A 26,837-nucleotide genomic window follows, 5' to 3' on the forward strand; every position below is an offset into this window, starting at 1 on the left:
CTGAGGTTCCTCCCACCCAGAAGGGAGCCGGGACTTTGTTCCTCCGGTTGGTCTGGATCTGAGCCTAAGGTCTGAGCTGCGCTTAGCTTCTGCCCGGGAGACCTCCACCTCCGATCCCAGCCTCCGCCTCCAGGGCACCTGGCCCGTGGGTCCTCAGAGGAGCCATGGACCCCAGAGGTGAGGGGGGAGGAACCAGGCCTCTAGCATGGGGTGATGGCTGCCTCCATGGGCCTCTGACCATCTTCTCAGCGGCAAGGATCTGGAGTCCAGACCTGGCCTTGTTGGGGACAGCTGGGAGCAGTGGGAGCAGGGAGGGTCTGGGAGCTACATTTGCTTCTGTGCGTGGGAGTGGCTGTGCCCTTGGGCAGGGGTGACGGTGGTGCCCAGGGAAGTACCACAGACAGAATGTGGCAAGAGCAGTGTTGGGGTTGGGGGCAGACCCTTGGGGAAATGTCTTGATTTGACAGGCAAAGCTCCCTGCCCAGGAGTCCTGTCCAACCCTCCCTGGGCTCTCCTTTCTGTATTTGTCAGAGTCCTAGGGGTGAAGCAGGTAGCCGGGAGGGCACCTCCTCCTGCTGTGAAGCCTGCCTGTGAGAGAGGGGGCTCAGAGTCCCTCCCAAGAGTTCAGATCCCAGACACAGCCAGGGCTTGGAGTGGGGATGCGGGGCACCTGCTGGGGGTGGGGTGGGGGGAAGGAGGCTGGGAGAGAGAGGGAGGGGATGAGGAAGTAGGCTGAGGGAGCAGGAGTCTCCTGTGGGTATGGGCAGGCTCCTGATGTCAGATACACGGCCAGGAACTGGCCCAAGCTCACTTCATGAGGTTGTCATCTAAGGACAGAGGGGAGGGAAGGAAGGAGCATGGAGGAGGGGGTACTGGAGAGCCAGGAGGAAGGCCCCTTCTGGCCCCGACCCTTCCCCTTCCAAACTGGCCAGGATGGTGAGGTCTGCTGCCTTTCCCCAGACCGTGGTCTCTGCCTCTCCGGCTGAGATAGGGAGGTTTCTCTCTGGCCCTCGGCCCTCTGTCCCTGCCTGGCCCTCTGTCCCTGCCATCTCTACTGTTCCCCGGACTCAAGTCAGATCAACAACTCAGGTTCCTTTCAGCAGGACCAGCAGGCCCTGGGCCCAGCCCCTGTGGCCATAGAAGGGGCAGCCCTGCTGGAGGCCTGGGCATCTGAAGCCCCCCACCTGATGGGAACAGTAGTTTGCCCCCTCAGGGACGCTCACGGCAGCACTGAGAGCGCCAGGTCCACCTGCTCGGAGCTCTGCCCGGGGCCGCCCTGTTCCCAGCTGCCTCTCCTCAGTGACCAGGAGGGCAAGGGTCTGACCTTTGTTTGTGGGCATCTGTGAATGCCCAGGACCTGGCTCTGTATTGAACCTCTCATCCGTGGCCCTTTGCAGGGGCCTGGCACACAGTGTGGTCTCAGTGAACCTTTCAGAATAGCCATCTGAAGCCCAACCTAATGGAAGTGACTGGGCTTTGTGGATCCAGATCTCCCAGGTGGTCCCCACAGCTGGGGTCGAACCCCAGGCCCTGCAGTCACCCCTCCTTTGGTCCAAGGAGAGAGAAGCATCCTGGCGGCCTCTAGGAAGGCTCCCCACGCTCTGCTCAGCCCTCTCCCCTGAGAGCAGGAGGAAGAGGCTTTGGAGAGATGTCCAGGGGGACAAGGACAGAGCCCTGGGTCCTCTCTCTGTTCCCTCCAGCCTCCCGGGACAGGCTGGCTGGGTGGGTGCCCCCCAGAGCCCGGGAGGAGGCGCAGAGTGGGAAGAGGCTTCTCTGGCTCCTGCAGGAGTTATGGCACAGCCGGGGCAGGATTGCACATGTCTTCCCAGAAGAGAAAACCAGAGACAAAAGCCACTGTATTTCCTGATACTTAGTCATCAGAATTCTTTTGTGGATAGGAGGCAGCCAGACAGGTGGGGGCTGGGCCTGGAGCCAGGGTCCCTGAAGATACCCTCTCCTGGACTGGCTGGTGGGGACGTGCTGGGCTGTCACTGTTTACTTTCGTCCTCATTCTAGAGTGTGTCTTCTCTTCATGACCAACGCAGAGACCTGGTGTGGGCGGTTGGTGGTGGGAAGGGCACATCTTAGAGCCAGCCGAATCCCATGGCACGGAAGGCATGAGCCCCTGGGCAGAGTCCAAGGGCTTCCTGGTTCCCTGGAAGGTGGGGACCACAGCTCTGGGGACAGTCATGCCCTGGTGGGGTCCACTAGGGGTAGGCGTTGGCTCTGATGTCAAGCATCTCAAAGGAGACAAGGCTGGAAGCCTCTGACTTGCCGTCCCTCCCCCAGGGGTACCTCTCCTTGGAGCCCCACAGGCAGGGGACTCTGGTCTGAAAGTCAGGACCTGGTGGGGCGCCCAGTTCATCCCCGATTGCGCAGACCTGCCCTGGTCGAAGTGCTGCAGGCCACTCCCTGGTGTCCGGGGTTCTGGCTTCCAGTCCCTCTGGGGATGGCCTCTGTTCCACCCCAACCCCCAGGTCCTTGGACACAAGGTACTTTCTGCTGCTGCGGTTTTGTCTGTCCCTTCCCTTGACCTTGCCCCCACCCCTGCGCCCCTCCTGCCTCTCCTCCTTGTGTTCTCCCCATCTGGCTCGCTATACCCCAGCAGGTCAGCCGCCTCAGCACTCCCTCCTTTCTTGTCCGGAGTGTGTGGGACACGTGTGCCTTGCATCCGGGATCACAGGAGAGCCCCCTGCATGTGGCCAACCCGACCAGTGAGCCGACGGGACCTTCAGGTTCACCAGAGCCAGCCTGCTCTGTGTCAGAAGGGGCAGGCAGAAAGTCAACTGGAAAGGTCCAGGATGCCCTGGACCCCGCCCTGATCCATGGGCCGCTGGGCTGTTCCAGCTGTGGGCTGGAGGTGTCCCATCCACAGCCATCTGTAGAGCTCCGACTGTGGGCTGGCACTGTCTAGAGAGGGGACAAGAGAAGCGTGAGAGCCCACGGCACTGGTGCCCGGGGCAGGGTGGAGACCACGCAGGACCCTGGAGGAAACTAGCAGAGAGCCGGCAGTGGGACTGCTGGATGGTGAGGTAATTCCGTGCTCGATCGTGGAGGGTTTGCCGCACTTTCTCCCCCAGTGGCTGTGCCCCAGCAGCTGTCCCCGCGCTCTGAAGGTGTGGCTGACTCGGTATGCTGCTGGGCTGAGTTTGGGGTGGAAGGAAAGCAAGGTGGAAAGATAGCCCTGAGCTTTCAGTGGGTTCTGGTGCCCTGAAACAGGAAGAGTTCCTCACGGCGGGCAGGGGTGATGGGGACCCACAGGCCTGTTTGGCTGTGAAAGGGCTGAGGTCTCTTCTGTGGGGAGGGCCCATGAGTGCTTAGGTCTCCAAGTCCAAGGTCCGCAGACAGGTGGAGGCTGGGAAATGGCGGGAGGGGGACAGCAGCCCAGATGGGACAGATACTGCTCTGTTGCACGGTGGGGACAGAAGAAAGGCTGGGACCAAGCATGGAGCCTCCAACAACTGTTCTCCCGTGGAGGAGGGGCAGAGGTGGCCGGACAGGTGTGTCCAGTGGGCAGACCAAGGGAGCAGAGTTCAATGGCGTTGATGAGTCAAGTTGGCCAAGGGCAGACGGGAGAGTGCGGGGTTAGGACTGCAGGTTGCCCGGAAGTAGCCAGAGACAGAGGAGTCCCAGTGGGTGGTTGGCGTGACAGGCTGGTTAGGGAGGGTGACGAGAGACTGGGAGGAGGGACGGAGGGCCTGGGGATGACATTTTAAGTTGTCCTCTAAGGGGAGAGGGAGAACGGGGAGGGCCCCAGGAGGGAAGGTCAGGAGAGAAGCATGAATGCTGCTCAGAGATGCAGCTGGGCCGCACCCTTCTCGTTCGGGCCCTGCTCTGATCATGGCTGGGTCTCCCGGCTCACCTGCTCGCACACACCTTACCTGGGCTGGCCGGCCGGTGCCCCGTGCACACCTGACGGGGGACACCTGGCCTCTCAGGACAGTCTCTGTTGTGTTGCTCTCACTGTGGGGAGCTGAAATGCCTTTAATGTGAGTTGTCGCCCCATGGCACTTGCCCTTGAAAACTGTTCATGGGGCCTCTGGGTGGCTCAGTGGGTGGAACATGGGGCTCTTGATCCAAGGTTGTAGGTTCAAGCCCTACCTTGGGTGTAGACATGACTTAGAGATAAAAATCTTAAAAATAAAACCCAATTCACCAGCTGCTGTTACTGATTAAGTCATAGGAGCTGCTGTTATGAAGGGTTTAGTGCTTTTGGGGGTAGGAGTTCGAAACTTTTTTTTTTAATTTGTCCCCATGATTTTTTTTCAGCCTTGCTTCCAATTTTTATTTTCATTGGGTCATATTTATTTGTCTTCATTTGGGGCTATTAAAAAAATCCGGGGCCAAACTCAGAAAGGGTCTCCCCCCTGTAGCTAACTGCTTCTAGCTACGCCGGTGCACACTCTGGGGTATCTAGGTGAGCATGAATAACGCACAAGAGGCAGCTTGCTGTTCGTGCTGTTCTGGACTTTGCATTCTCCCCACCTCACCTGTGCCAGGGCCGTCCACCCCGCCTTAGAGCCACATGGCCTCGCCTTCAGTCAGCCCCTAGTGAGGAACAGCGGCCGCTTCCAGGCTTCCGCTCTCGCAAACAGCCGGTGCGAGCAGCAGTCGCTTCTCACGTGGGCAGGGGTCTCGGGAGTGTCGCGCCCCACAAGTGGGTTTGCTGGGTCAGATGTGGAGTGAGTCTGACTCTGGGCAAACACGGCCAGATGTCCCTCCCTGTGGAGACCGGCCTCCTTCCACACCCTACCGCGGTGTCCAAGCCTCATCCCTCCTGGGTGACGGCACTGTAAGGAGGAAGACAAAATTAAATTTAAATCGCCCCTGAGGAGAGAGAGGCACCTGCCTGGCTCAGTAGGAGGAATTGGGACTCTCGATCTTGGGGTCATGTTGGGTGCAGAGTCTACTTAAAAAAAAAAAAATTGTCCCTAGAAGGAGAAATACTAAGGAGTAAGATTTTGCTGGGTTAAGGTAAGCTTCAGGAGGCAGAAGTCGTTCATGTCTAAGGGGTTTTTGTATCCCCAAGAACCAATTTTCACCTTCTCAGGGGTGGCATCCCCTGACCTTGCTCCCTATTCCCTGTCCCTGCCTGGAGAAGGCTAGAGCTACCCCTGGTGCAGGCAGGCCGGGATCCCAGGAGCACCCAGAGAGCCTGGGAGAGGGCTTTCATGTTGTCGCCTTTCAGTGATGAGAGATGCTACCTCACTGTGGCATTTTTTTTTTTTTTTGAACCAGCTCTGGGAATAATTGACTTATAACAAACAACACATAAAGTGTGCTGTTAGATAAATTTTAACATTTGCGTATACACATGAAGCCATTACCAAAATCAAGATATAACCAGACCCCAGACACCCCCTCCTGCCCTTTCGCAATCCATCCGACTCTGCCTCACCCCTGCCGTACCAAGCAACCGTCGGCTTTCCATCTCTGCACACTAGTTTCTATTTTCTAGATTCAGACGTAAAAGGAATCGGACAGTGACTACTCGTTTCATCCCCCCGTCTCTCGGCGTCCCTGTATTGCAATCCCTCCGCACAGGGGGGTTGTATCCCCAGTCCCTTCCTTTGGCTGTCCTGTGGCGCATCTCAAGGGGGTGACCCACTGGGTGACCCACTCCTCAGATGATGGACATCTGGGTGGTTTGCTCTTTGGGGCTTTGACCCATAAAGCTGCTGGTGGACACGAGTGTGCACGTCTCTGCGTGGACACGGTTTTGTTTCTCCTGCAATGACTGGGTCATACCCTGGGAAGTGATGAGCCGTTCTTCAAAGCAGCTGCACAGCCTGTGTCCCTGCACAAGCATCTGAGAACTCGCTGGGCCACATCTTCATCGACGTTCTGTGTGGTCACTCTGTCTGATTCCAGGAGTTAGGTCGTTGTAAGTCACTGTGGTCTGCATGTGCAGTGCCTCGTGCCTGCCGGTGCGGGATGCTTCCCGTGAAAACTGCTCAGTCCATCTGCATATCGTCTTCAGTAAAGCGTGTGGTCAGAACTTACATACCCATGAGATGTGTACCGTAGAGGGGTGGAGTTTGTTTTCATGGAATTGAGTTTTGAGATAAACCTCATTTCCCCTATATGGGATTTGGAAATAATTTTTTTCCTGGCCCAGCTTGGCTTTTTTATTTTCTTAACTGTGTCACTCAAAGAACAGAGCTTGTTAATTTTCATCAAGCCCCACGTATGTGTTTTTCTCTTATGGGTATTGTTTTGGGTATTATATTTTTCTTTTTTTGAAAGCTCATTTGTTTATTTATTTAAGTCATCTCTACACTCTTCGTGGGGCTTGAACCCAAGACCCCAAGATCTAGAGTCACACACTGCACCAACAGAGCCAGCCGTCGCCCCTTGGCGTCACATTTTTAAAACCCTGGACTCATCCAAGGCCACGAAACCTACTCTTATTTGTGCATACGTCTCTGAGATTCCCCACTGGGATATGTCCCTGCGTTTTCACATTTTCCTGCTCAGAGGAGACAGACACATCTGTCTTGGACCGAGTGGAATTCTTTGGTGACAGTTTCAGGGCTGCCCCCAGCTGTTCGTGGTCACAGTATTTTATTTCTCAGCGCATGACCTGGGACCCCTGACACGTTAGTGCTCAAGGAGACTCTGGCTGCTGGGACCGGGGACTTGGGTGCCATGAGACCAACAGTGGGGGGCCGTGGAGGAGGAGGCTCACCTGTCGTGGGTCTTACCACACCCACTGCCCCACTGCCCTCAGCTGAGATTTAACCAACGCGCGCACAGTGGCTTCTCTCTGACGTGCGTCTTTCTGGCAGGGGTCTCGCTGCCGGGGGCTCTCTGGCCGGGGCATCCTGCGCGGGACTCTGGCGAGAGCTCCCACCACGTCAGGGCTGGGAGGAGCCCGTGGGGTCTGGAAGGCCCTCGATGCCGCTGGGTTGGTGCACCTTGTCTGCCTGACCCTCATGTGTCTTGTCATCGGTCACGTTAACGTTGCGTTCCCCCTCACCCTCATCGTTTGGAGCATAAAGAGTGGCCCCGGGGCCCCTGGCTGGATCTCAGTTGAGCCTCCGGCTTCAGCCCAGGTCATGGTCCCGGGGTTGCGGGATGGAGCCGCACTGGGCTCCCTGCTCAGCGGACAGTCTGCTTCTCTCTCTGCCCCTCCCCCTACCCCTGTGCTTTTGCTTGTTCACTCTCCCTCTTTAGAATAAAGCAGCAAGAGTGGACCCATTCCCTGGGGGCTTGTCAGCAAGGAGGGGCAGGGGGCAGGGGCTGCCGGGCTGCAGGGCAAGGCTCGGTGCCCCCAGGAGAGATGACCCCCCTTCCCTGGGAATCCCAAAGAGGAGGGCTTCCAGCTGGAGTCGTCCTGAGCCCATCCCTGGCCAGGGCCCAGTTTTGTGACTGGGTGTGACCCAGCCCCAAGTAACTGAGGCTTCCCCTCCACAGGCTCCTGGGGTAAGAGCGCCAACCTCTGGCTGTGCGGGCTCCTGCTCTTCGCCGCTCTCCTGGGCTTCTACAGGTAACCAGGCGGGGGTCGGGGCTGGGACCCCGATGGCAGGTGGGGATTTATTTATTTTTTTAAATGAATTTTCTTAAGGGTTTTATTTATTTATTTGACAGAGATCACAAGTAGGCAGAGAGGCAGGCAGAGAGGAGGAGGGGAGAAGCAGGCTCCATGCAGAGCAGAGAGCCCGATGCGGGGCTCGATCCCAGGACCCTGGGATCATGACCTGAGCCTAAGGCAGAGGCTTTAACCCGCTGAGCCACCCAGGAGCCCCCAGGTGGGGATTTACGATGGCGTATTTGACTGTAGTTCACAAAACCGGCTAGGGTTGGCCCACAGCAATGACCCCGGAGAAGGCGTGACCAGCACAGTCTCTCTCCTTTTGCAGAGAAGGAAGCTGAGGGGGCGTGGTGGGGTCCCAGCCTCAGGTCCCTCCATTCGGCGGGGCACTGGCTCGCAGCTGGCATCCTGCTCGGCTCCCCGATGACTTACGGGCTCATGTAGGAGCTAGGGGTGTGGAGGGCTTCGACGGCCAAGCTGGAGAGCCTGTTAGAAATGCCAGTTACATCAGCGCATGTTACTCTCATGACGCTTGAAGTACATCTGTGGACGACAGACAAGACTTTCTTTTTGAAACCGCGTTTTATTAGCTTAAAAGAAACAGTAAATTTTATGTATTAAAACAAACTTAGTAACTTGCATCTCCTTAGAAAAACAGGATCTGGTGGATCCATTTTCTGTTCACCGTCCTTACCCACAAGGTGACACTGTCCCCGGCCTCCCCTTTGCGGTGGATGCTGAACGTTGGCATGTGGAGTTCAGACCACAAGCAGGTGCTCGCGTTTCGGGGTTCAGCTTTAGAGCTCTACGCGTCGTCACTGATGACTTCCGTAAAGAAATTGCTTACTGGGGCGCCTGAGCGTCTCCAACGGTTATGGGTCCAACTCTTGGTTTTGGCTCAGGTCGTGACCTCAGGATCGTGAGATCGAGCCTCACGTCGGGATCCGCGCTCAATAGGGGAGTCTGCTCGAGAGTCTCTCCCTCTCCCTCTGCTCCTCCCCACAACGCCTACACTCTCTCCAAAAAAGAAGGGAAAAGGAATCTGTTCGAGGGAGCTTCCATTTACCGGACCTTCATTCTGTGTGAGGCACTGAGCAAAGTGCTGATGGACGCTCTCGTGCCTTCTCTGGCAACCTAGAAGATGACATGCATCATTGTCCCCATTTTACTCCTGAGAAACCAAGGCCCCAGAGGTTCCGGTGACACCCAGGTTCCAAGGCGGGAAGTGGCTGGGCCAAGATGCGACCCCTCCACACCCACTTCCCGGGCCCTGGAGGGATAGCCAGTCTGGACTCTCATCTCAGGGCTGACGGTCCAGCCAGGGCGTGATTTGGGACCAGTGCTCCTGAGCTGTGGGACAATCAACAATTCATGTGGGCAGATGTTTACTGAGTCTGGTGCTCCGGGGAGTGGGGGCGACATGTCACCGTCAGTGGGACGGATCCCCGTGCTGAACAATGTCAGGTCTGGCAGGGCAAGTGGACAGAGATAGGCTGTCACGCGAACGGTCTCCTGGGGGGGAGACACCCCTTGACCTGCCAGAGCTGGAGACTTGCCGGGGCTTCCTAGAGCGAGTCTGGCCTAAGCAACAAGGGCAGCCACTACATGTGGAACAGAGACGGGGCTTGTGACATTCCAGGTGGTCTCTGCCCACTATATGGGGGCTGCCGAGCTGCAGAAGGACCTCCTGAGCTGCCATGCTGTCCTCCTGGGGGCCCTGGCCCCCACTCGGGGCTTGCCTGTGCGGTGCTGGGGTCACGGGGGCTGAGCTGGCTCCACGGCCTGTCCCGCAGGTGAGCCGGCACCCCCCTCCCCGCCCCGAGCCTCGGAGCCTCGTGTAGCAGGAGAGGCGCACCCTCGGGAAGCAGCCTGTCCCGCAGTCGGATTTGGAGCGTGTCCTCTCACTGCGCAAACCTGTTCTTCCTATAACATAAGGACTCCAGGGAGCGCCGAGAGTCCGTGGCACCTCCCAGGTTGTGCCTTTAAGAATTTGGAGCCCCGTGTCCCCGTGCCCTGCAGCTTCCTGCTGTGACCCAGCTCTGAACCCCTCACCCCGTCTGGCCTTGCTGTTCACAATGGATGTGACAGCCAGGTGCCCAGAGCGGAGGCCTGATGGCTCTGGGTCGGGATCCTGGGCCGGGGGTCTGGGGCCAGGGGTCTGGTCTCTATTCTTGATCTAGATGCAGGGGTTCATTTGACTTAGTCACCCAGCTCCCTCTCCCTCTGCACTGTTCCGTGTTTACATTTCATTTTATCTTCTTTTCCCCTCATTTTGACATACCCTGCATTGCCTTGTTAATTTTTTTAGACTGGTAAAGGTTTAGAAACCAAAAGATTCATCTGATTATTTTCTTCTTGATACAAATTTTCTTTTAGAGCAGATTTTTCCCCCTTGGACTTTGCCTCTTCATATGCTCCTTTCATAAATTTTCTGTGGGTGTAGAATTTTCACGTTTTGTTTGAGTATAACTTAAAAATCCCATCCTGATGTGAATAAGCCCATACTTTAGGGCACTTTTCAAGGGTTCACGATAAGAGCTCTTTCTTCAAATGAAGACTTACATTTTAAAAGATGACCTCAATATGCAAAGAGTGATTTAAAAATCTTTCGATGTCTTTTTTTTTTTTTTAATTCACGCAAACCAGGATAAATCCTAGGACAGAATTCTTCAATGGGAAAATTACCATCTAATTTGGCAACAGGAAGAAAGTCCCACACTGACGGAGACTCAGACAGAGCCACGTCTCCTTTCTGACTCCCCAGGGGTCTGCCCCCAGGCTCCTGGGGGGTCGTGACCTCTTCCGTCTGGTCTGTGCCCATCGGAGCCCCACCTTCCTCTGCAGTGTGTGCTGGAGAGCGGCGGGGTCCGGTCAGGGAGGGGGCGTGACGGGAAATCTGTTTTGCCCGCTTTGAGTTCGAGGAGACTGCGGACCTCCAGCGAGCGGTCTATCCGCACCGGTGGGTGGTGCTGTCCGAAAGCAGATGAGGTCACAAGGTGGGCAAGGTCTCGGGGGATATAGACCCCGTGTTCTCCCTGTGCATCCTCCTCAGCTGCCATCATCAGCTCAGCCGCCTCCGTGCGGTCACCCCTGTCTCACTCATATGTTCTCTCCCTCCACACCTGTGGGGCTCCAGCCTGGGACCCCAAGGCGGTTCAGGCCCTGTCCCTGCCCCCCCAGGCAGCCATGTGGAGGGGCCGAGGTTAGGCTCTCACACCCTAACCCAAATCCCACCCACAGTGCAGGGGGAGGCCAATTCACAGGGACACACAGAAGCTTCTTGGAGGAGGGACCAGCTGTGCTTGGATGGGGGAAGCCAGGGCAGGGGAGGGGAGGGCAGGAGAACGAGTCATGCCAAGACTGGGGTTCCAGCGCTACATGGCACACCCCCACTGTGTCCCTAGGTTTCCTCCCTGCTCTGTCGCTCAGCTGGTGAGCCACGGAGCTGGTGACCTGCCCTTTGGCTTCTGCTCTCTATGTGACAGCGTTGTTAGAAAACAGAGGAGGTGGGGCTCTCGAGTTCAGAGAGCCTGCAGAGCCCCCGGGGGGGCTGGCTCGCAAGAGAGGTTTCTACCCACGCCCCTCCTCACTGCTCAGGGCTGTGCCGGGGTCTGGGGTCGCACCTAGGTGAATCTGATGCCGGGGTCCCCGTCCATGCTATTGGTTACTGTAGTGATAAGATGGGGTTACAATGGCCCGGTCGCCTGGCAGAGGTCGGGGGGGTGGTCAGCAGGGCTCTGCTTGGGCCCCACGTCCATTCCCTCAGGAGCCAGAGGCCGAAAGGCTCAGAGTACGTGTGTGCAAGTCTCAGGCCCCTCTGTGCCCGGCCTGGCGAAGACTCAACTTCTCGCCCTTGTTTGTCCCCCAGCAATGTTTTCAGCCTGATTCCCGGATGGGGGCAGAGAAGAGCGTCTCAAAGGTAATGGTGGAGTCTTTGGAGTCAGGGTGGTTCCTTCTAGAAAGATCTAAAACCGAAGTAGAAATACACGTCTGTATCGGACTCGAGGTAATTACAGCCAAAGAGGTCCTCTGTTCCCAGGGTGACTCTGAGCTCCTCCCTCCACCATATTTTCTCAAACCTTGACACAGGACAAGGCAGAGTATCTGACCTCCGTTGGAGCGGATGCGGTCACAGAGTTAACTCGCGGCCCAGCGGGTGCACGGGGATCCGGGAGGGACAGCACGCGCGCTGGTTCCGGCTTCCCTTCAGCTGCTTCAGTGGGGCCAACCGGGGATGGGGCACCCTCTGACCCCACAAGGGCCCAGGCAGGGGAGGCCCTGCTGTCCTCTCGGAGCTAATTTCTCCCAGCTGGCGGCCAGCGGGGGAGGCAAGCGCTCCCAGCCAGCAGCGAGAGTGATCCAAGTCCTGACTCCAGCTCTCCCCCCTCTGTCTGGCTGGTTGGATGGACAGGGGGCTCTTGGGGCCGAGCTGCCATGACCGCTCTCTGCAGCAGCGGCGAGGTCCCCCGCCTGCAGGGCCGAGGGATGGCAGCTCTCCAGTCCCTCCTCTCCACTCGCCGAGACGGGCCTCCCTCGGCCTTCCAGACGGAGCTCGGCCTCCCCACGACTCTTCCGGGAGCCCGCCTCCCCGCTGCCCTTCACGGGGCTGGCTGGGGTCCACAGGGATGGGGGCAGGGGTGTACTCCTCCCCTTCGCCCAGGGCACCCCCCCGTTGAGGAACAGTGTTATCTGTCGCTACTGTTCGTGAAGTAAGTGACTCAGAGGGCACCTTTCCTCTCTGCAGCCAGGATGACTACCCTGCGGTCCCACAGCCGAAGTCTGAGGCAAAGCCGTCCAGGTGAGGGGTGGGGAGCTGGGCTCCCAGGGTTGGGAGGGCCTGGGGGTTGTTGCCAGGCTCCTGGGGATTCCAGGCCCCCCCCCGGGCACCCCGGCTTCTGCCCTCTGGTCTCCGCACCTCCTCCCTGCAGGGAGGGGCTCTCCCTGGGCTGCTGTCCCCCTCCGGAGGGAAGGCCCCTTGGGCGGAGCTGCGCCCCAGCTCCCAGACATGGCCAGCGTGTCCAGGGTCCCTCTGTCCTGTGGCGGACTCCTGCTCTCCTCGCCTGGCCACACGGCCTAAGCTTTGCCTCTCATGGGAGCTTTCCTCTGCAGGGGCCACGCGTGAGGGCCCTGCAGGAGCCCTGTCTGTCTGGCTCGGCAGTGTTTCTCCCAGGACCTGGCCCTGGGCTCTGAGCACTGTTTTCTTCCCTCAGCGAAAGCGACTGCCACCGGGACACCTGCAGAGTCCCTGAGGTACCCAGGTAGGGGAAAACTTCTTTCGGCTGTTTCTGTGCCTCTTTCCAAGCAAGGGAAGAGGTGCCTCTCTCCTCCCCTCCCTCACTCCTCTGCTCCTCCCAAGCCTGGTTCACAGGGAAGGAATGACAAGGGACCCTGGGAGAGGAGGAGAATGAGGGTCAAAGCAAAACAGGGGGAGACGTTCGATGGTGGGAGTCACGGGAGTTTCTTTTTGACCTCATGCCTTGTGGCCGCCCCAGCTCAGGTGTGGCACCTGTGGGGAACTCAGCTCAGGAGAAAACTGGACGGTGTGGTCATCGGGGTCTGGGGGACAAAGGAGGCTGTCGGTGGGTGGGTGTTGGGTAGGGCGGTGAGGTAGATGCCAGCACAGTGTAGGGGTGGATGGGGTGGGGTGGGCCAGCCCTCATGCTCCCAGCCCGCAGGTAAGAGCAGGACCCGGGACTTCAGTAACAATGAGGAGGACCCATGTGAGAACTTAGAGCGCCCAAGGAGAGGAGGAGGGGTGGGGGTCTAGAACCTCAGCAGTCCTCACAGACCATGAGGGGCGACCCCTTCCTTTGCTGGGGCTTTAGCCTCATCGGTGTATCCCTGGGAAGCCTGCAGCATCGTTATGGCTGGGTGGGCAGCGCCATGGGGGTCTGGGAGTGGGCAGATGGAGGAGGGAAGGAAGGGGGGAGGGAGGGAGGGAGGAGACAGGAAGGTAGGGAGGTGGGCAGGAAGGAAGGGGGGAGGAAAGGAGGGGGAAGGAAGGAAGGGGGAAGGAAGGAAGGGGGAAGGAAGGGAGGGAGACAGCAGGAAGGGGTAGGTAGGGAGGGAGGCAGCAGGAAGGGGGGAGGGAAGGAGGGAGGCAGGCCCGCAGGAGGGGGTGGGGGCCTGTGGCTGGATGCCAGCTCCCGCAGAGCTGACCAGCTGGATGAGGAGGACGGCACCTTGCAGCTGTGGGCACAGACTGACGGGCTCTGTGCAGTGTCTCGGTGTGCCCGTCCCTTGTCCCTGACGCACATCTTCTCCGCAGGCTGTCTTACCCCAATGCCCAGGTCCTCAATCCCACGTAAGTAAGCGAGTCCCTGCCGTGGCCCGGCCCTTGGTTCCCTGTCACCGACGCCTCGGGCTCGCCATTCCCTGGCTCCTCTCCGGGGCTGCAGCCTCTCCTTGCCTTTCCTTCCCTTCCTCGCACCGTCTCACGGGGGCCGGGTTCATTGATCCTGGGTCCAGGGCCAGGGAAGGCACCTCTCATCCTTGGTTCCAGGAGCCATGCATGTCCCCTTATTTCTTCATGGAGATGGGGGACAGGGGCCTAGGCGGGCTGGGCCCTGAGGTCCTTCCGAGGCTGCCGGTGTCACAGGCACCACAGTTCTGGGCCGGTCCCCACAGCCAGGCCTCCGGAGCCGGCGCCCACGGCCCCTCCTTGTTCTGCCCAAGACAGCGCGGCAGCCCGTCGCGGGGGCCTCAGACAGGAAGGTCACCCAGAGGCCTCCCTGGTCAGCCCTCGCCGTACAAGCAGGGAAACTGAGGCTCAGAGAGGTGAGGGTACGTGCCCTGAGGCCCCGCAGCTGGGGAGGGGCAGGTCGGGATCCAGCCCAGACGCGGTTCCTCCCCGGCCAGGAGAGCTGGAGACGCACGCTGCCCTTCTGGAAGCGGCACCCGCCTCTCCCTCTGGAACCACCAGCCCCGTGAGGCCACGAGCACGTGACACATGACCGCTCTGGAGAGAGATGGGCTGTGGGGGGAACACACTGGGTTTGAAGTGCTCTGCACCCCCAGATTTAAAACCTCCTCCAGGATGTAAACTCTGCCGTCTGCTGGGAAAGGGGCTTAGTTCTCGCCTCACTGAGATGCAGCTCCTCCCCAGAATTGGGGCGGCGGCCTCCCAGCAGGAGTGTCCCATGGGACCCGGCTCCCGGCCGATGCACAGGACACACTCCAAGCAAGGGCAGTGAGGGGTGGGAGTGTCACGGCTCAGGGCTGCAGGTTGGGGTCCTATTGCTTCTCACTCTGCTGCTCCCACACGGTGAACCTCTGGACAAACCCTTCCCTTCCGCTGCGCTTGTCCACGCCCGGCTCTAACCCGTGCATCTCTCTTCCCCCAGGAGGGGGGACGTGCTGGTCATGACCCCCTGGTTTGCTCCCATCGTCTGGGATGGGGTCTTCGACTCTACCGTGCTGGACGCGCAGTTCAGAAACACCACCATCGGGCTGACCGTGTTTGCCATCAAAAAGTAAGGAAGGGTCTGGGCAGACGTGCTGAAGAGGGGCGCGTGCCCCGGGGAACCCAGAAGCCCTCCTGCAGGGCCAGGGGGCGCGTGTCACCAGGTGTCACTCTTTTCCAGGATGAGGTGCTCTTGCGGGATGGGGAGGCAGGGGAGGCTTGGGGTGCAGGTGAACTCGGTGGGACTTGCAGGGGCCGCTAGGTACACCCCTGCTCGAATTAGTGGCCGCACACCCGAGAGTCACCTGCCCCAGAGCTCAGAGCGCGGGCCTTTGAGGGCCGGGCAGCCTCCACTGACCGCCCGCGGGGACCAGCTGCCGGGCCGGGAGCCGAGCCTCCCCAAGCCCCTCAGCAGCTGCTCTGTCACCCCGACCCGTCCCAGACACGCCACCTGAGGCTTCGTCTCCTAGTTGGCCACGGCGGGTTTACCGGGGGGCTGAGCTGGATCCGAGCCCTCCAGGCTGCAGGCAGGGCTTCGGGGTGGCTGGTTTGCTTTGCAAACCGGCTTGTGTCTCACGAAACACATCTTCACCTTCACGCGCCGCCGCTTGGGCGCCTTTGCCCTCGGACGCCGGCGGACCGTCCTCGTTCCTTTGGCGGGCAGCCCGCTCTCCTACCCCGGTGCCCTGCCGGGCTTGGGCTGCTTCGCAGAGGCCCACGCGGTGCTGTGACAAACAACACTGTGGCACGAGACATCTAACCGTGAGGCCGAGTTGCAGAAGTGTCCCGGGAGCGTGTGCATGTCCGGCCACGGACACCCCCCGACGTTCTCTCGTCTCTCCCCCTCGTTCTCGCTAGTGTCATTGGCCTATAACAGACACGTCACTTCGTGCACGTGTAGAGTGAACGACATGGTGATTTGACGGGCGTGGGCACAGCACATTAGCTGCTGTCGCTGCTGCATGTCTCGTTCCTAGAACTTACCCGTCTTCCGTCTGGAAGATTCTACGGCGCAGCCCCTCCACTACTTCCCGGTCCTGCTGTCCTGCCTCTGGTTAGCCGCTCGCCTGTTCTCTGTTGCTGTGGGTCAGGTTTTCTTAGGTTCCACGTGCGGGTGAGATCAGACCGTGTTCATCCGCCTCTGTCTGACCCACGTCATAGAGCCATGTGGCCTCAGGTTTCAAGCGTGTTGCTGCACATGGGAGGGCTGTTTTCTTTTTTGTGGTGGAGTGATGCATGTCATACACACACGCCTTGTGTGTCCGGTCAGCTGCTAATGGACATTTCGGTCCTTTCCATGTCTTGGCACTTGTAAACAACGACGCAGCGCACGTGGAAGAGAAGTCGTCGCTTGGAGATACGGCTTTAATCTTCTGTCCCTATCCCTGTCTCTGTCTCTATGCCTCCAGAAGTGGGATTGCTGGATCCTCGGGTAGTTCTTTTTTTTTTTTTTTTTAATGATTTTATTTGGGGCGTCTGGGTGGCTCAGTGGGTTAAGCCTCTGCCTTCGGCTCAGGTCATGATCTCAGGGTCCTGGGATCGAGTTCCGCATCGGGCTCTCTGCTCAGCAGGGAGCCTGCTTCCTCCTCTCTCTCTGCCTGCCTCTCTGCCTACTTGTGATCTCTCTCTGTCAAATAAATAAATAAAATCTTTAAAAAAAATTTTTATTTATTTGAGAGAGACAAAGATTGTGAGCAAAGGAGAGTCAGAGCTCAAGAGAAACCCAAGCAGGATCCCGGCTCAGCGCAGGACCCGACGGACACCCCGATGTAGGCTCAGTCTCACCACCCTGAGAGCAGGACCTGAGCCCAAACCAAGAGTCCAACTCGGAACCAACTGAGCCCCCAGATGCCCCAGGGCCCTTCTCTTTGTAACTTTGGAGGAGCTTCCCTACTGCCTTCCACGGTGGCCACACGGGTTTGCCTTCCCTCCCAACAGAGCACGCGGGCTCCCTTTTTCCCACGTGCTCACCAACACGTGTTATCTCCTGTCTTGCAGACACTCGCCTTTCAACAGGTGTGAGGTGACATCTTGTTGTGGTTTTGAACTGGATTTCTCTGGGGATGAGTGACGTTGAGCATTTTCATGGACCTCCTGGCCATTTGAATATTTTCTTTGGTCTGATTTCAACTTCTTGAGTTTGTTAACATCTGTTTCGTGGCCCAACATATGATCTACCCAGAAAGTGTCCCACGTGCCCTTGAGAAGAACGTGTGTTCTGCTGCTGTTGGATGGAACGTTCTGTGTGTGTGTGTGAGGTCCGTTGGGTCTGCAGCATTGTTCAAAGATCATTGTTCATGATCTATCCGTGCTTGGGAGTGGGGTTACTGAAGTCCCCAGTCAATACGGTATTGCTGATTATTTCTCTTCTGGTTTTGTGAGTATTTGCCTTATGGGTTTGGGGACGCCGATGTTGGGTGCGTAAGTGTTTACAGTTGTCATTTCTTCTTCAGGGATTGAGCGCTTTATCATCATATAATAACATTCTTTGTCTTGTTTGATCATTTTTAGTTCAACGCCCACTTTGATGTCAGTATAGCTATCCCCCATTTTGGAGCCACTGTTTGCTTGAAACACCTTTTTCGTTTTCTTTGCTCTTGCTCTGTGTCTCTAAAGCTAGAGTGAGTCTCTTCCAGGCGGAATATCGTTGGATCTTTGGGGGGAAAAATGTATCCATTTACCACTCAGTGTCTCTTGATTGCAGAATCCTTTTACATTTAAAAACATCTAAAGTAATTATCGAGAGGGAAGGACTTACTTTCACCGGTTTGCTCACAGTTTTCTACCTGTGGACCTTTGCTGCTCGCTTCTCTTTAGCTTTAACGCCCTTACCATAATCTTTTGTGTGTCTGTGACCGGCTTTCCTGCTGTGGTTGTAGGGTTACATAAAATATCTTCTCCCAATAACCAGCTGAAAACAACCTGACTTCAATAGCCTTCATAAGCTCTGTTTTCATCCTCTCTCCCTCGCATGTTTGGTGATTGATGCTGCAATTTGTGCATTTTTAAATATGGTGTTCCCGTGAAAAAATTATTGTGGTTATGGTTCATTTTTATGTTTGTTTTTTAACTTTCGAGCTAGAGTTGCAAGTGACGCATGCACTGCCGTGACACTAGGGCGTCTTACTTTGACTGACGCTTACGTTACCAGTGAGTTGTCTACAAGCATCACTATGCTCAGAGGAGGTCACTGGAACCCATTTCTTTCTGCTGGAAGAGTGGGATGCCCTGGGACATTCTTGTAAGGCATGTCTGGGGCTGATGGACCCCCTCAGCTTTTTGGGGGGAAAGGCTTTATCTCTCTGTTTCTGAAAAGCAGCTTTGCTGGGGTAGGTTCCTTCAATATTTTTACTTTTGTTTTTGTTTTTTGGAGAAGGAGAGAGCATGGGAGTGGGAAGGGGGTGCAGAGGGAGAGAATCTTAAGCAGGCTCCTGACGATCCCACAACCCTGAGATCACGACCTGAGTTGGAAATCAAGAGTCAGACACCAACCAGCTGAGCCACCCAGGTGCCCCAGTATTCTGAATACATCCTCTCACTCTCTCCTGGCCTACAACGTTTTGTTGAGAAAGCTTCCCGTAGTCTTAAGAGAAGGGTTACCTTATATGTGGTGACTTATTTTTCTCTTGCTACTTTGAAATTTTTCTCCTTGTCTTTGACTTTTTAAAGTTTATTCATTTTTTTAGTAATGGCTATACCCGATGTGGGGCTCGAACTCACGACCCCAAGATCAAGAGCCTCACTGTCTTCCAACTGAGCCAGCCAGGCGCCCTCCTTGTCTTTGACTTTTGGTAATTTATTTATAATGTATCTCTCTCTAATTCTTTTCAGGTTCAGATTATTTGGGGTCCTTTGAGCCTCATGAATCTGGATGTCCCTGGCTCATTTGGGAAGTTTTCAGCCATCATTGCTTTAAATGTATTTTCTGTCCCTTTATCATTCTTTTCTCCTTTTGGGATTCCCATATTGCATACACTATTTCTTTTCATGGTTTCCCATAAATCTGTAAGCTTTGCGATTAATATTTTATTATGCTGGCATGACTGCTAATCTGCCTCCCTGTCACCCTTCTGTCTGTCTGTCAGTTATTACTGCTTTTGATATACACAGAAGGTAAATCTGGGACATCAGCAGTGATCATCAACTAGAATTCAAGATGCATTTACGGCTTTCCTTCTTTCCAGGTAAAATGTATATACAAAGGTTTGCTGAGTTTTGGAAAATGCATATAGTTGTGTAACCAGAATCCTTTCTACTCATACGACATTCCCACCACCCCTCATAAAGTTCCCTTGTGCCCCTTCCCAGCCAATGCCTCCCCCTCCTACCTCCCCCGTATGAGTGTTTTGACTTTCTTTTCCACTCTTTAAGATGGAATTGTAAAGCACATACTGTCCAGTGTTGTCTTTCCTCAGTCAGAATCACTCCTTGGGAATTTACTGCAGTTTGGCATGAATCAGCAGCTGTTCCGTTGCGCAGCATTCCATCTGTCACGTGGGCGCACTGTAGTTGGTTAACCCATTTTTCTTTTGCCCGACACCCCGTTTCCAGGTTTTGGACATTATGAATAACTATGGATAGTTGGACAGATCTTTTGTGGACATACATTATATTTTTCCTTGATTGAACATCCAGGAGTGGAATTGCTCAGTCTTAGGTCAAAATCACGTATTATGTTGTAAAACATTCCCGATATTTTCGCATATTGGTTGCAGTGTTTTACATCCCCGTCCACCATCTAAGGAGGTTCTGACCACTCTGCATGCGCCACAGAATTTTGTGATGTGAGTCGCCTGTAAACCTTTATACTTGGGTCTTTGTTCCAACATATGAGCGGATCTGTGGAGTGGAGTCCTAGAAGTGGGTTTGGGGGAGAATGGACACATTTAAAGCTTTGGTATATTGGTGGCTCTCAGTCAGTAGGGCGTCCACCTCTCGATTTTGGCTCGGGTCATGACCTAGTGTTGTGCGATCAAGCCCCATATTGGGCTCTGTGCTCAGGGGGGAGTCTGCTCCTCCCCACCCCCATGAACTCTTTCTCAATACATAAATAAATAAATCTTTAAAGTGTTGATATATTTTCTCATATGCCCTCTGAAAGGATTATAAAAATTGGTATTTTCATTAGTGGCATACGAGAATGCCTGCCTTCCCTTACCCTCAACCACACACCGAAGTAGTCACTTTCTCATCTGTTACAAAGGTCTTTCCTGAAAACTTACTGTGTGTGGACTATAGGGATAAGGCAGTTACCCAAACAGGTGAAGGCCCTGTTTTCAAGGAGCTGTAGTCTAGTGGGAAAAGACAGAAGAACAAGTAAAACACAAATACAAAATATGTTCCATGGTCATTTGGGCTCTAAAATAGGTAAGGCTGGGTCAGGGGATGGAGAGGGATTTGTTTTCACATTTCTTTGTGGATTTATTTGCTCCTTCTTATTGAGTTCTGATTTCCACCTAGAAAAATGTACGGGTCAAGTGCACAGCCCGCTGCGTTTTTCCGTCGGCTTACACCTGTGCTGCTGCCAGCAGGGGGAGCTATGGGGCACAGATGGTTCTGGGCACCAGTCAGAGGGTGGAAGGTGCTGCAGGGGTGAGCACTGCAGGACAACCGGAGGGAACAGGAAGTGCCAGGGCTCAGAGAAGCACGCCTGGCTTGTCAGGAGCACCCAAGAGACGCCTGCCCCGATAGCAAGAGGGAGGCGAGTGGGGAAGGAGCCGAGGTCAGAGGCAGATCTTGTATGGCCTGGTAGACCGCTGTAGGATCTTGATTCGCATTTTCTTTTTTAAGGAGAAGAAGCCATTGGTGGGTCCTGAGTCGGGAGAGACTGGTCATTAGATGTTACCCATCCTTTGAGTTTTTGCCAAACTCATGGATTAAGAAAATACCTTATGGTTGAGGCTACGTGCTCAATAGGAAGGTACCTGAGTGCCTCCTCTTACTCTACAGCTGATACACGATTCGCATGGTTGTGCTGCCGTGGGGCCGCCTTCACAAGCATTTTCCTCTCGGAAGACTGAAGCTCTGTGCCCATCACACACTCGCTCCCCGTGTCCCCGCTCCCAGCCTCTGGCACCCGCCTTCTGCTGTCTGTTTCTATGAATCTGCCCATTCTAGATGCCCGTGAAAGTGCGATCAGGCAGCGCCTGGCTGGCGCCATGGGCTGATTTCACTGAGCAGGGTGTCCTTGAGGTGCGGCTGTGGTGTCATAAGCTGCTCACACTCGTCTGTTCTTCCGTGGCTGTTTGATGTGTGTAACACCCACCGTCTCTTTCTGCGGTGCTGTTGTTGCCTTAGGTACGTGGTCTTCCTGGAGCTGTTCCTGCAGACGGCGGAGAGGCACTTCATGGTGGGACACAGGGTCACCTACTACGTCTTCACCGACCGGCCAGCCGATGTGCCCAGCGTGCCCCTCGCCGAAGGGAGGCAGCTGGTGGTCCTCGAGGTCCGAAACTACGCGCGCTGGCAGGAGGTGTCCATGCACCGCATGGAGATGATCAGCAGCTTCTCGCAGCAGCGCTTCCTCCGCGAGGTGGACTACCTGGTGTGCGTGGACGTGGACATGAAGTTCAGTGACCACGTGGGTGTGGAGATCCTGTCCCCCCTCTTCGGCACCCTGCACCCCGGCTTCTTCAGGGCGGCCCGCGAGTCCTTTACCTACGAGCGCCGGCCGCAGTCCCAGGCCTACATTCCCAGAGACGAGGGTGACTTCTACTACGCAGGAGGCTTTTTTGGGGGGTCGGTGGCCGAGGTTCTCCGGCTGACCTCGGCCTGTCACCAGGCGATGGTGGTCGATCAGGCCAATGGGATCGAGGCCGTGTGGCATGATGAGAGCCATCTGAACAGGTACCTTCTCTACCACAAGCCCACCAAGGTGCTGTCCCCGGAGTACCTGTGGGACGAACAGATGCTGCAGAGGCCTCCTTTCCTCAAGAGGCTGCGCTACGTGGCGGTGCCCAAGAATCACGCCGAAATCCGGCACTGAAGAGCCCGGGGCCCGGGACGTCTCCCGACAAGGCTGCAGCCTTAGCAGGGCTTCCCCTGGGAAGGGACGGACCAGGTATGTGGTGCTGTCCTGAGTGCCTGGGCCTCGGAGTCCTTTTCCCCGGGAGACTCCCCCCTCATCCTCAGTATAAACCGGGCTGTTCTTCAAGGTGCCTGCAAGGTCACCCTCCCCGGGAAGGCTTCTTTGATCGACTCTTCCTCCTACCATTGAGATGCAAGGCTCCTCGCCCTGCGTCTCTGTGAAGCCCAGAGCGTCTCCTCCTGGCCGAGCCCTGCCCTTCTGCCCCCATTTCCCATTGGTCTTGGTCCTCACAATGTAGGCTCCTGAGGGCAGAGGCGAGGATCTCTTCTTTGTACACATCAGTACCCACACAGTGCCTGATGCCCAGAGACTCTCGAAACATGACCCCTCAAAGCCCGGTGGACCCTGTTCCCAGACAATGGGTGAGGCCCAGCCTGAAAGCGCTCTTCTGGGTTTAGTTTGTATGTATCGGTAGCTGGTGGCTTTGGGTTGTTTGTCTGTTTCTTACAGATTTGTGGGAGTTTGTTATTGCTTAAGGTGTTAGTACTTTTCTCAGACACGAGCTGAGAATCTCTTCTTCTGGTTTTTATGTTGCTACTACAACTCTTTTAACATAGGTGAATTTAAGAACTCATTTCCTGCTTCAAAATCATGAAGATAGTGTCTTACGTTAGAAGATAGTGTCCAAAAGTTTTATGTTTTTGCCTCACACTTAGGTCTTTAATCTACTGATACTGACTTGTGTGTGCTTTTAATGTCAGGATTTGGTTTAATTTTCCTGTCTCTGGATAACCATTACCTGAGCACCACTGATTGAAAACCCATTTGGAAACTTATGGGAAAGTTCTTTTCCCTGACTTGCAATATCATCGGCCTCCTAGTGTCACCCGTCCCCATGTGCCTGGGTCTGTCTATTGGTCTGTGCTTGTGGCCATAACCCCCCTCTTAGTTACTAGAGGCCCGTAATCCAGTCTCTATCCGGTCCACATGCCTGTTTCCTCGCAAGTACTTTGATTGCTCTCAGCTGTTGCCTTTCCATGTTGTCACTTTTCAATCTTTTGTCAAATTGCAGAAAGGAGCCTGCTGGAGTTTTAATTTATTTATGTTTTTGAGAGAGAAAGAGAGAGAGAGAGAGCATGCAAGTGAGAGGTGGGGGTGGGTCAGTGGGAGAGAATCTTAAACAGGCTCTATGCCCCATGTGGCGACCGGCTGGGAGCTCCATCTCACGACCCTGAAATTATGACCTGAGCCGAAATAGTCAGATGCTTAACCGGCTCCCTGGTTGGAGATTTCAAAAGTATTGTGCCCAGCTGAGCAGCACTACCGCTGGCTGCTGGAGGTGGCCTCAGGAGTGCAGTCCACGTGAAGGCTCACAAGCCAGGGCTGGGTCCTCCTGAGGCTGGAGGGAGACGGCCGCTTCCTCTCCCCCAGGGCCTGGCCTATGCTGGAGGCCAGGTGCTTCCCTGTGCTGGTGCACCTGCCCACATCCGCCCCATCTCTGCAGACCATCCTCCCTGTGTGCCCAGCCCCCCTTCTGAGCAGCTGAGAGTTCACAGAACACAACACACAGGATCCTTCTGTTGCAGGAATTCTCCTTTAGTGCCCGCAGCTCTTGGTCCCGCAGCTTCTGAGAATGACGAGGCAGACCCGATGAAGAGTGGTGGACACCAAAGCAAAGCAGATTGAGCAAGAGTGTAAACCTCCGAGAGGCGGGGGCTCTGAGGGGGCTGCCCCTAGAGTTTCTAACTTTAGGGGTTTTATGAGCTCTTTTGCAAAACGATCTTAAGCAGTCAGGGCTTGCTGAGTCCTGCCATTCGGGCCTTGGTCACGTATCTGTCCACCTGTTAGGTTAATGTCAATGTGTTGACGTTCTTTTTTGCTGACATCTAGGGGCTTATGTCTTAACTGCCCCCTGCCCGTGATAGGGACAAATGCCTTGTGGTTAATTGCCTTAGTTTAGGATGTTTTGTCGAAGTCATTTCTGCAAAGGTATAAAGCAGAATGTTAGTTAGGTCCTGTCTAAGCCGTAAAAGAGGATGTTAGCGCTGCTTGATCTTAGCCATCCCGACCCCATATTTTCTTGTTGGGGACTCTGGCCTGACGACCTACCTGTCCAGCTCCCTCCTACCATGTCCTTCAAAAATCGCTTGAGGAAGAAACTAGCTCTTGAGATCGAGGAAAAACAATTGGAGCTTCCCCGTTTCTTTTATCTTTGGTTCAGTTTCTCTCTCCCTCTTGTCCACTGTTCTCGTGGCTCAGAGCACGCTGGCCTCTGGTCCACACAGTTTGCACTCTTTGGTCTTCTGTGAAATGACGATTCAGGACTAGCCCCCCAGGCCGTGTCCAGCCAGAGTCACCTGCAGACAGTGCCCCGCGGGGCTCCGCGGCTGGCCCGGGGTGTCCCTGTTGCCTTTCTTACTTGAAGTGGAATGTCACTGGGGACTCAGCACAGGAAACTCTGCCTGTGGTTGCTGCCTGGTACCCTCTCTTGTTACGCTGAGAATATTTCCCTCTAGTCTTGCTTAACGAAGACTGTAGTTTTTTCCCCTAAATCAGGAGTGGATTTTGAGTTGGATCAAGGCTTTTTGTAGTCTACTGTGAGAATCATATAATTTCTCTCTTTATTATTAATATCCGTGACTTGTAAATGCAAAATCCTTACTTCTGGGCTTCGTTTCCCTCACAGGTCTGGAATTGGCCCTACTCGGCAGCGGTGCATCACTCTGTCGTATGGTTTCTTCTTCCCTCTACCCGTAGTCACTGGCGGACCCATCTATGCTGGTCGTTTGGGGTCTTCTCAGCAGACTTTGCTATTGTGGTCCACATGGTCTGGGAGACTGAGTTCAGAACGTTATTTTCTATGCTCTGGGTTATCTGAGTCATCTCAAGGTTTGTTCTTGCTCAGAAAGCCCGTGGAGCCTACTGTCATCGACGGCGCTAACACCTGGAGGGTTCTTCTTGTTCCTTCTATGGAACATGAGTTCCTTCTAGAGCCACATTCAGGTTTTCTACTTCCTGGGTCAACTGTGACCATTTATATTCTCTTGGAGAATTGTCTACCTCACGCTGACTTTCAAATTTGTGGGCAAAAAGAACAGGATTTAAGCTTTACAGTAACGTTCAATCTCTCTAATCTAAAATCAGACTGTCTTAAATCTAAAATCAGACTGTCTTATCTCTAATGTTGTTTCTTTGTGCTTTCTTTCTCCACCTTTCTGATCTTTTTATGTGAGTTTCAAGGATTATCTGCTTTATTTTATTTGTTGAAAGAAGCCTCTACCCTGTTGTTGGTTTGTTTATCCACATTGTCATTCCTTTCTAAACAGTCTGCTTTATTTCCTCTTTAACTCAGAATTATTTAAAAGAAATCTTAAAACTTCCAAGAGTCGGTTGTGATTCCTGTTGCAATCTTTTAGTTGTGTGTTTCTGGATGTATAGTTTCACAGCAAGAATACAGCAAGTGCATAATTTTGACTCTGGGGAGTGTGTTGAGCTTCTCTTATGGCTTACTGATGGGTCATTCAAAACATTGTTATGGGCAGTTGCAAAGAATGTAGGCAAAATGGTACGAGCACTCCGGAGAATGTCTGGCAATTTCTGGGAAAGTCCACATACACTGATCCTGGAAACCCTCCACTCCCCGGTATTTGCCCAAGAGACCTGAAAACACATGTCCGCACGAAGACTTGTACAGGAATGTTTCTATCAGCCTTCTTGATAAAGCCCCAGACCGGAGACAGTTCGGATGTCCCCCAAGAGAAGGGCAGGCAAGCGAAGTGGAACGTTCCCTGAGTGGAGAACTCCTCAGCTCAGAGAAGCAATGGGCCGTAGGTGCATGAGGAATGCAGATGAGTCTCCAGGACGCCATGCTGAGCCGGAGACCAGACCCGGGATTGCACAGGCGGTCGGATTCCGTGGGCCCTAGCCAAGCGGGGGCGATACCCCTCTGTGGTGACTGATCCCAGACAGGGGCTGCCACGGAGGGAAGTGGCGGTACTCATCTGGACATGGGGCAGCAAGGGACTTTCTGGAGGGGACGGACGTTTTTCGTGCAGTGATAGGTAGTGGAGGGTATACGCAATTGCTGGGCGTATTTTGTGTGTCACTGATGTGGATGAGATGACGGTTAAGAGGACCAGGACTCTCCACGTGTGTCAGTAGCAGCATCCTCGGTGGTGGGACTGCATTAGTGTCTGAGGACTGTCGTGACCAAGCACCAGAGATGGGTGGCTGAAAACAACGGAAATTTGCTCTCTCCAGTCCTGGAGGCTGGAAGTCTGGGATGCCGGTGTCGGCAGAGCCTCGGTCCTTCTGAGATTCGGGGTAGAAGAAGCCTCCCTGCGTCTCCCAGCATCCGGCGGTGGCCGCCCGCCCTCAGCCTTCCTGGGCTCGCAGCTTTCCTGCTCCGTCTCTCTGCAGCTGCCATCCCCTGCGCTCTGTCCCCTGCTGGTGAGCCCATCAGTCATCCTGGGTTATGAGTGACTCTACTCCGCTATATCCTCACGTTAATTTGTGTCTTGACTGTACCCACAAAGCCCCTAGTCCACATCGAGTCGTGTTCATGGGTGCCAGGGGTTAGGACATCAACCTATATTTTGTGGGGGCCATTATTCGACCCGTAACATGGGTTCAATCAGCCTTTCTGTTCCAATGCTCTGTGTCCACTGCCTCTTCGCTTTAATGGGTTTTATGTCTTCAGAGCAGTTTGAGACGCACAGCAGGACTGAGCACACCGGACATTTAGCCGGCTGTGCCCCTCCCTCCAGCACAACTTTCCCTAGTGCTGTCCTCCTGTCTTCATGTGGGGCACTTGTCACATTCGACATGTGAGACACTCTTGGTGCGCTCACGTTAAATGAAGTCTGTGGTTTCCA

At 55.1% G+C, this 26,837-nt stretch overlaps 1 protein-coding gene across 2 annotated transcripts; it reads left to right on the forward strand.

Annotated features, from left to right (window-relative positions):
- LOC125082917 (histo-blood group ABO system transferase 2-like) lies at positions 1-26,837 on the forward strand. Of its 2 annotated transcripts, none has more exons than XM_047698828.1 (8): positions 1-177; positions 7,417-7,489; positions 11,403-11,453; positions 12,279-12,332; positions 12,745-12,792; positions 13,803-13,838; positions 14,878-15,006; positions 24,650-26,837. In XM_047698828.1, exons 1-8 carry the CDS (start codon positions 165-167, stop codon positions 25,143-25,145), a joined length of 900 nt encoding a protein of 299 aa, XP_047554784.1. In that variant the 5' UTR covers positions 1-164; the 3' UTR covers positions 25,146-26,837. The 2 variants fall into 2 exon arrangements, with proteins under 2 accessions (XP_047554784.1, XP_047554783.1); XM_047698827.1 differs by lacking the exon at positions 24,650-26,837 and adding an exon at positions 21,234-23,136 and having other exon boundaries at positions 2-177.

The sequence above is a fragment of the Lutra lutra genome, chromosome 13 (genome assembly GCF_902655055.1).
Source record: "Lutra lutra chromosome 13, mLutLut1.2, whole genome shotgun sequence".
Lineage (NCBI taxonomy): Eukaryota > Metazoa > Chordata > Mammalia > Carnivora > Mustelidae > Lutra > Lutra lutra.

Coding starts and splice junctions, on each gene's coding strand:
- LOC125082917 (XM_047698827.1), top strand. Junction 12,793..13,802: donor AGAGTCCCTGAGGTACCCAG/GTAGGGGAAAAC, acceptor TCTTCTCCGCAG/GCTGTCTTACCCCAATGCCC. Junction 13,839..14,877: donor GCCCAGGTCCTCAATCCCAC/GTAAGTAAGCGA, acceptor CTCTTCCCCCAG/GAGGGGGGACGTGCTGGTCA.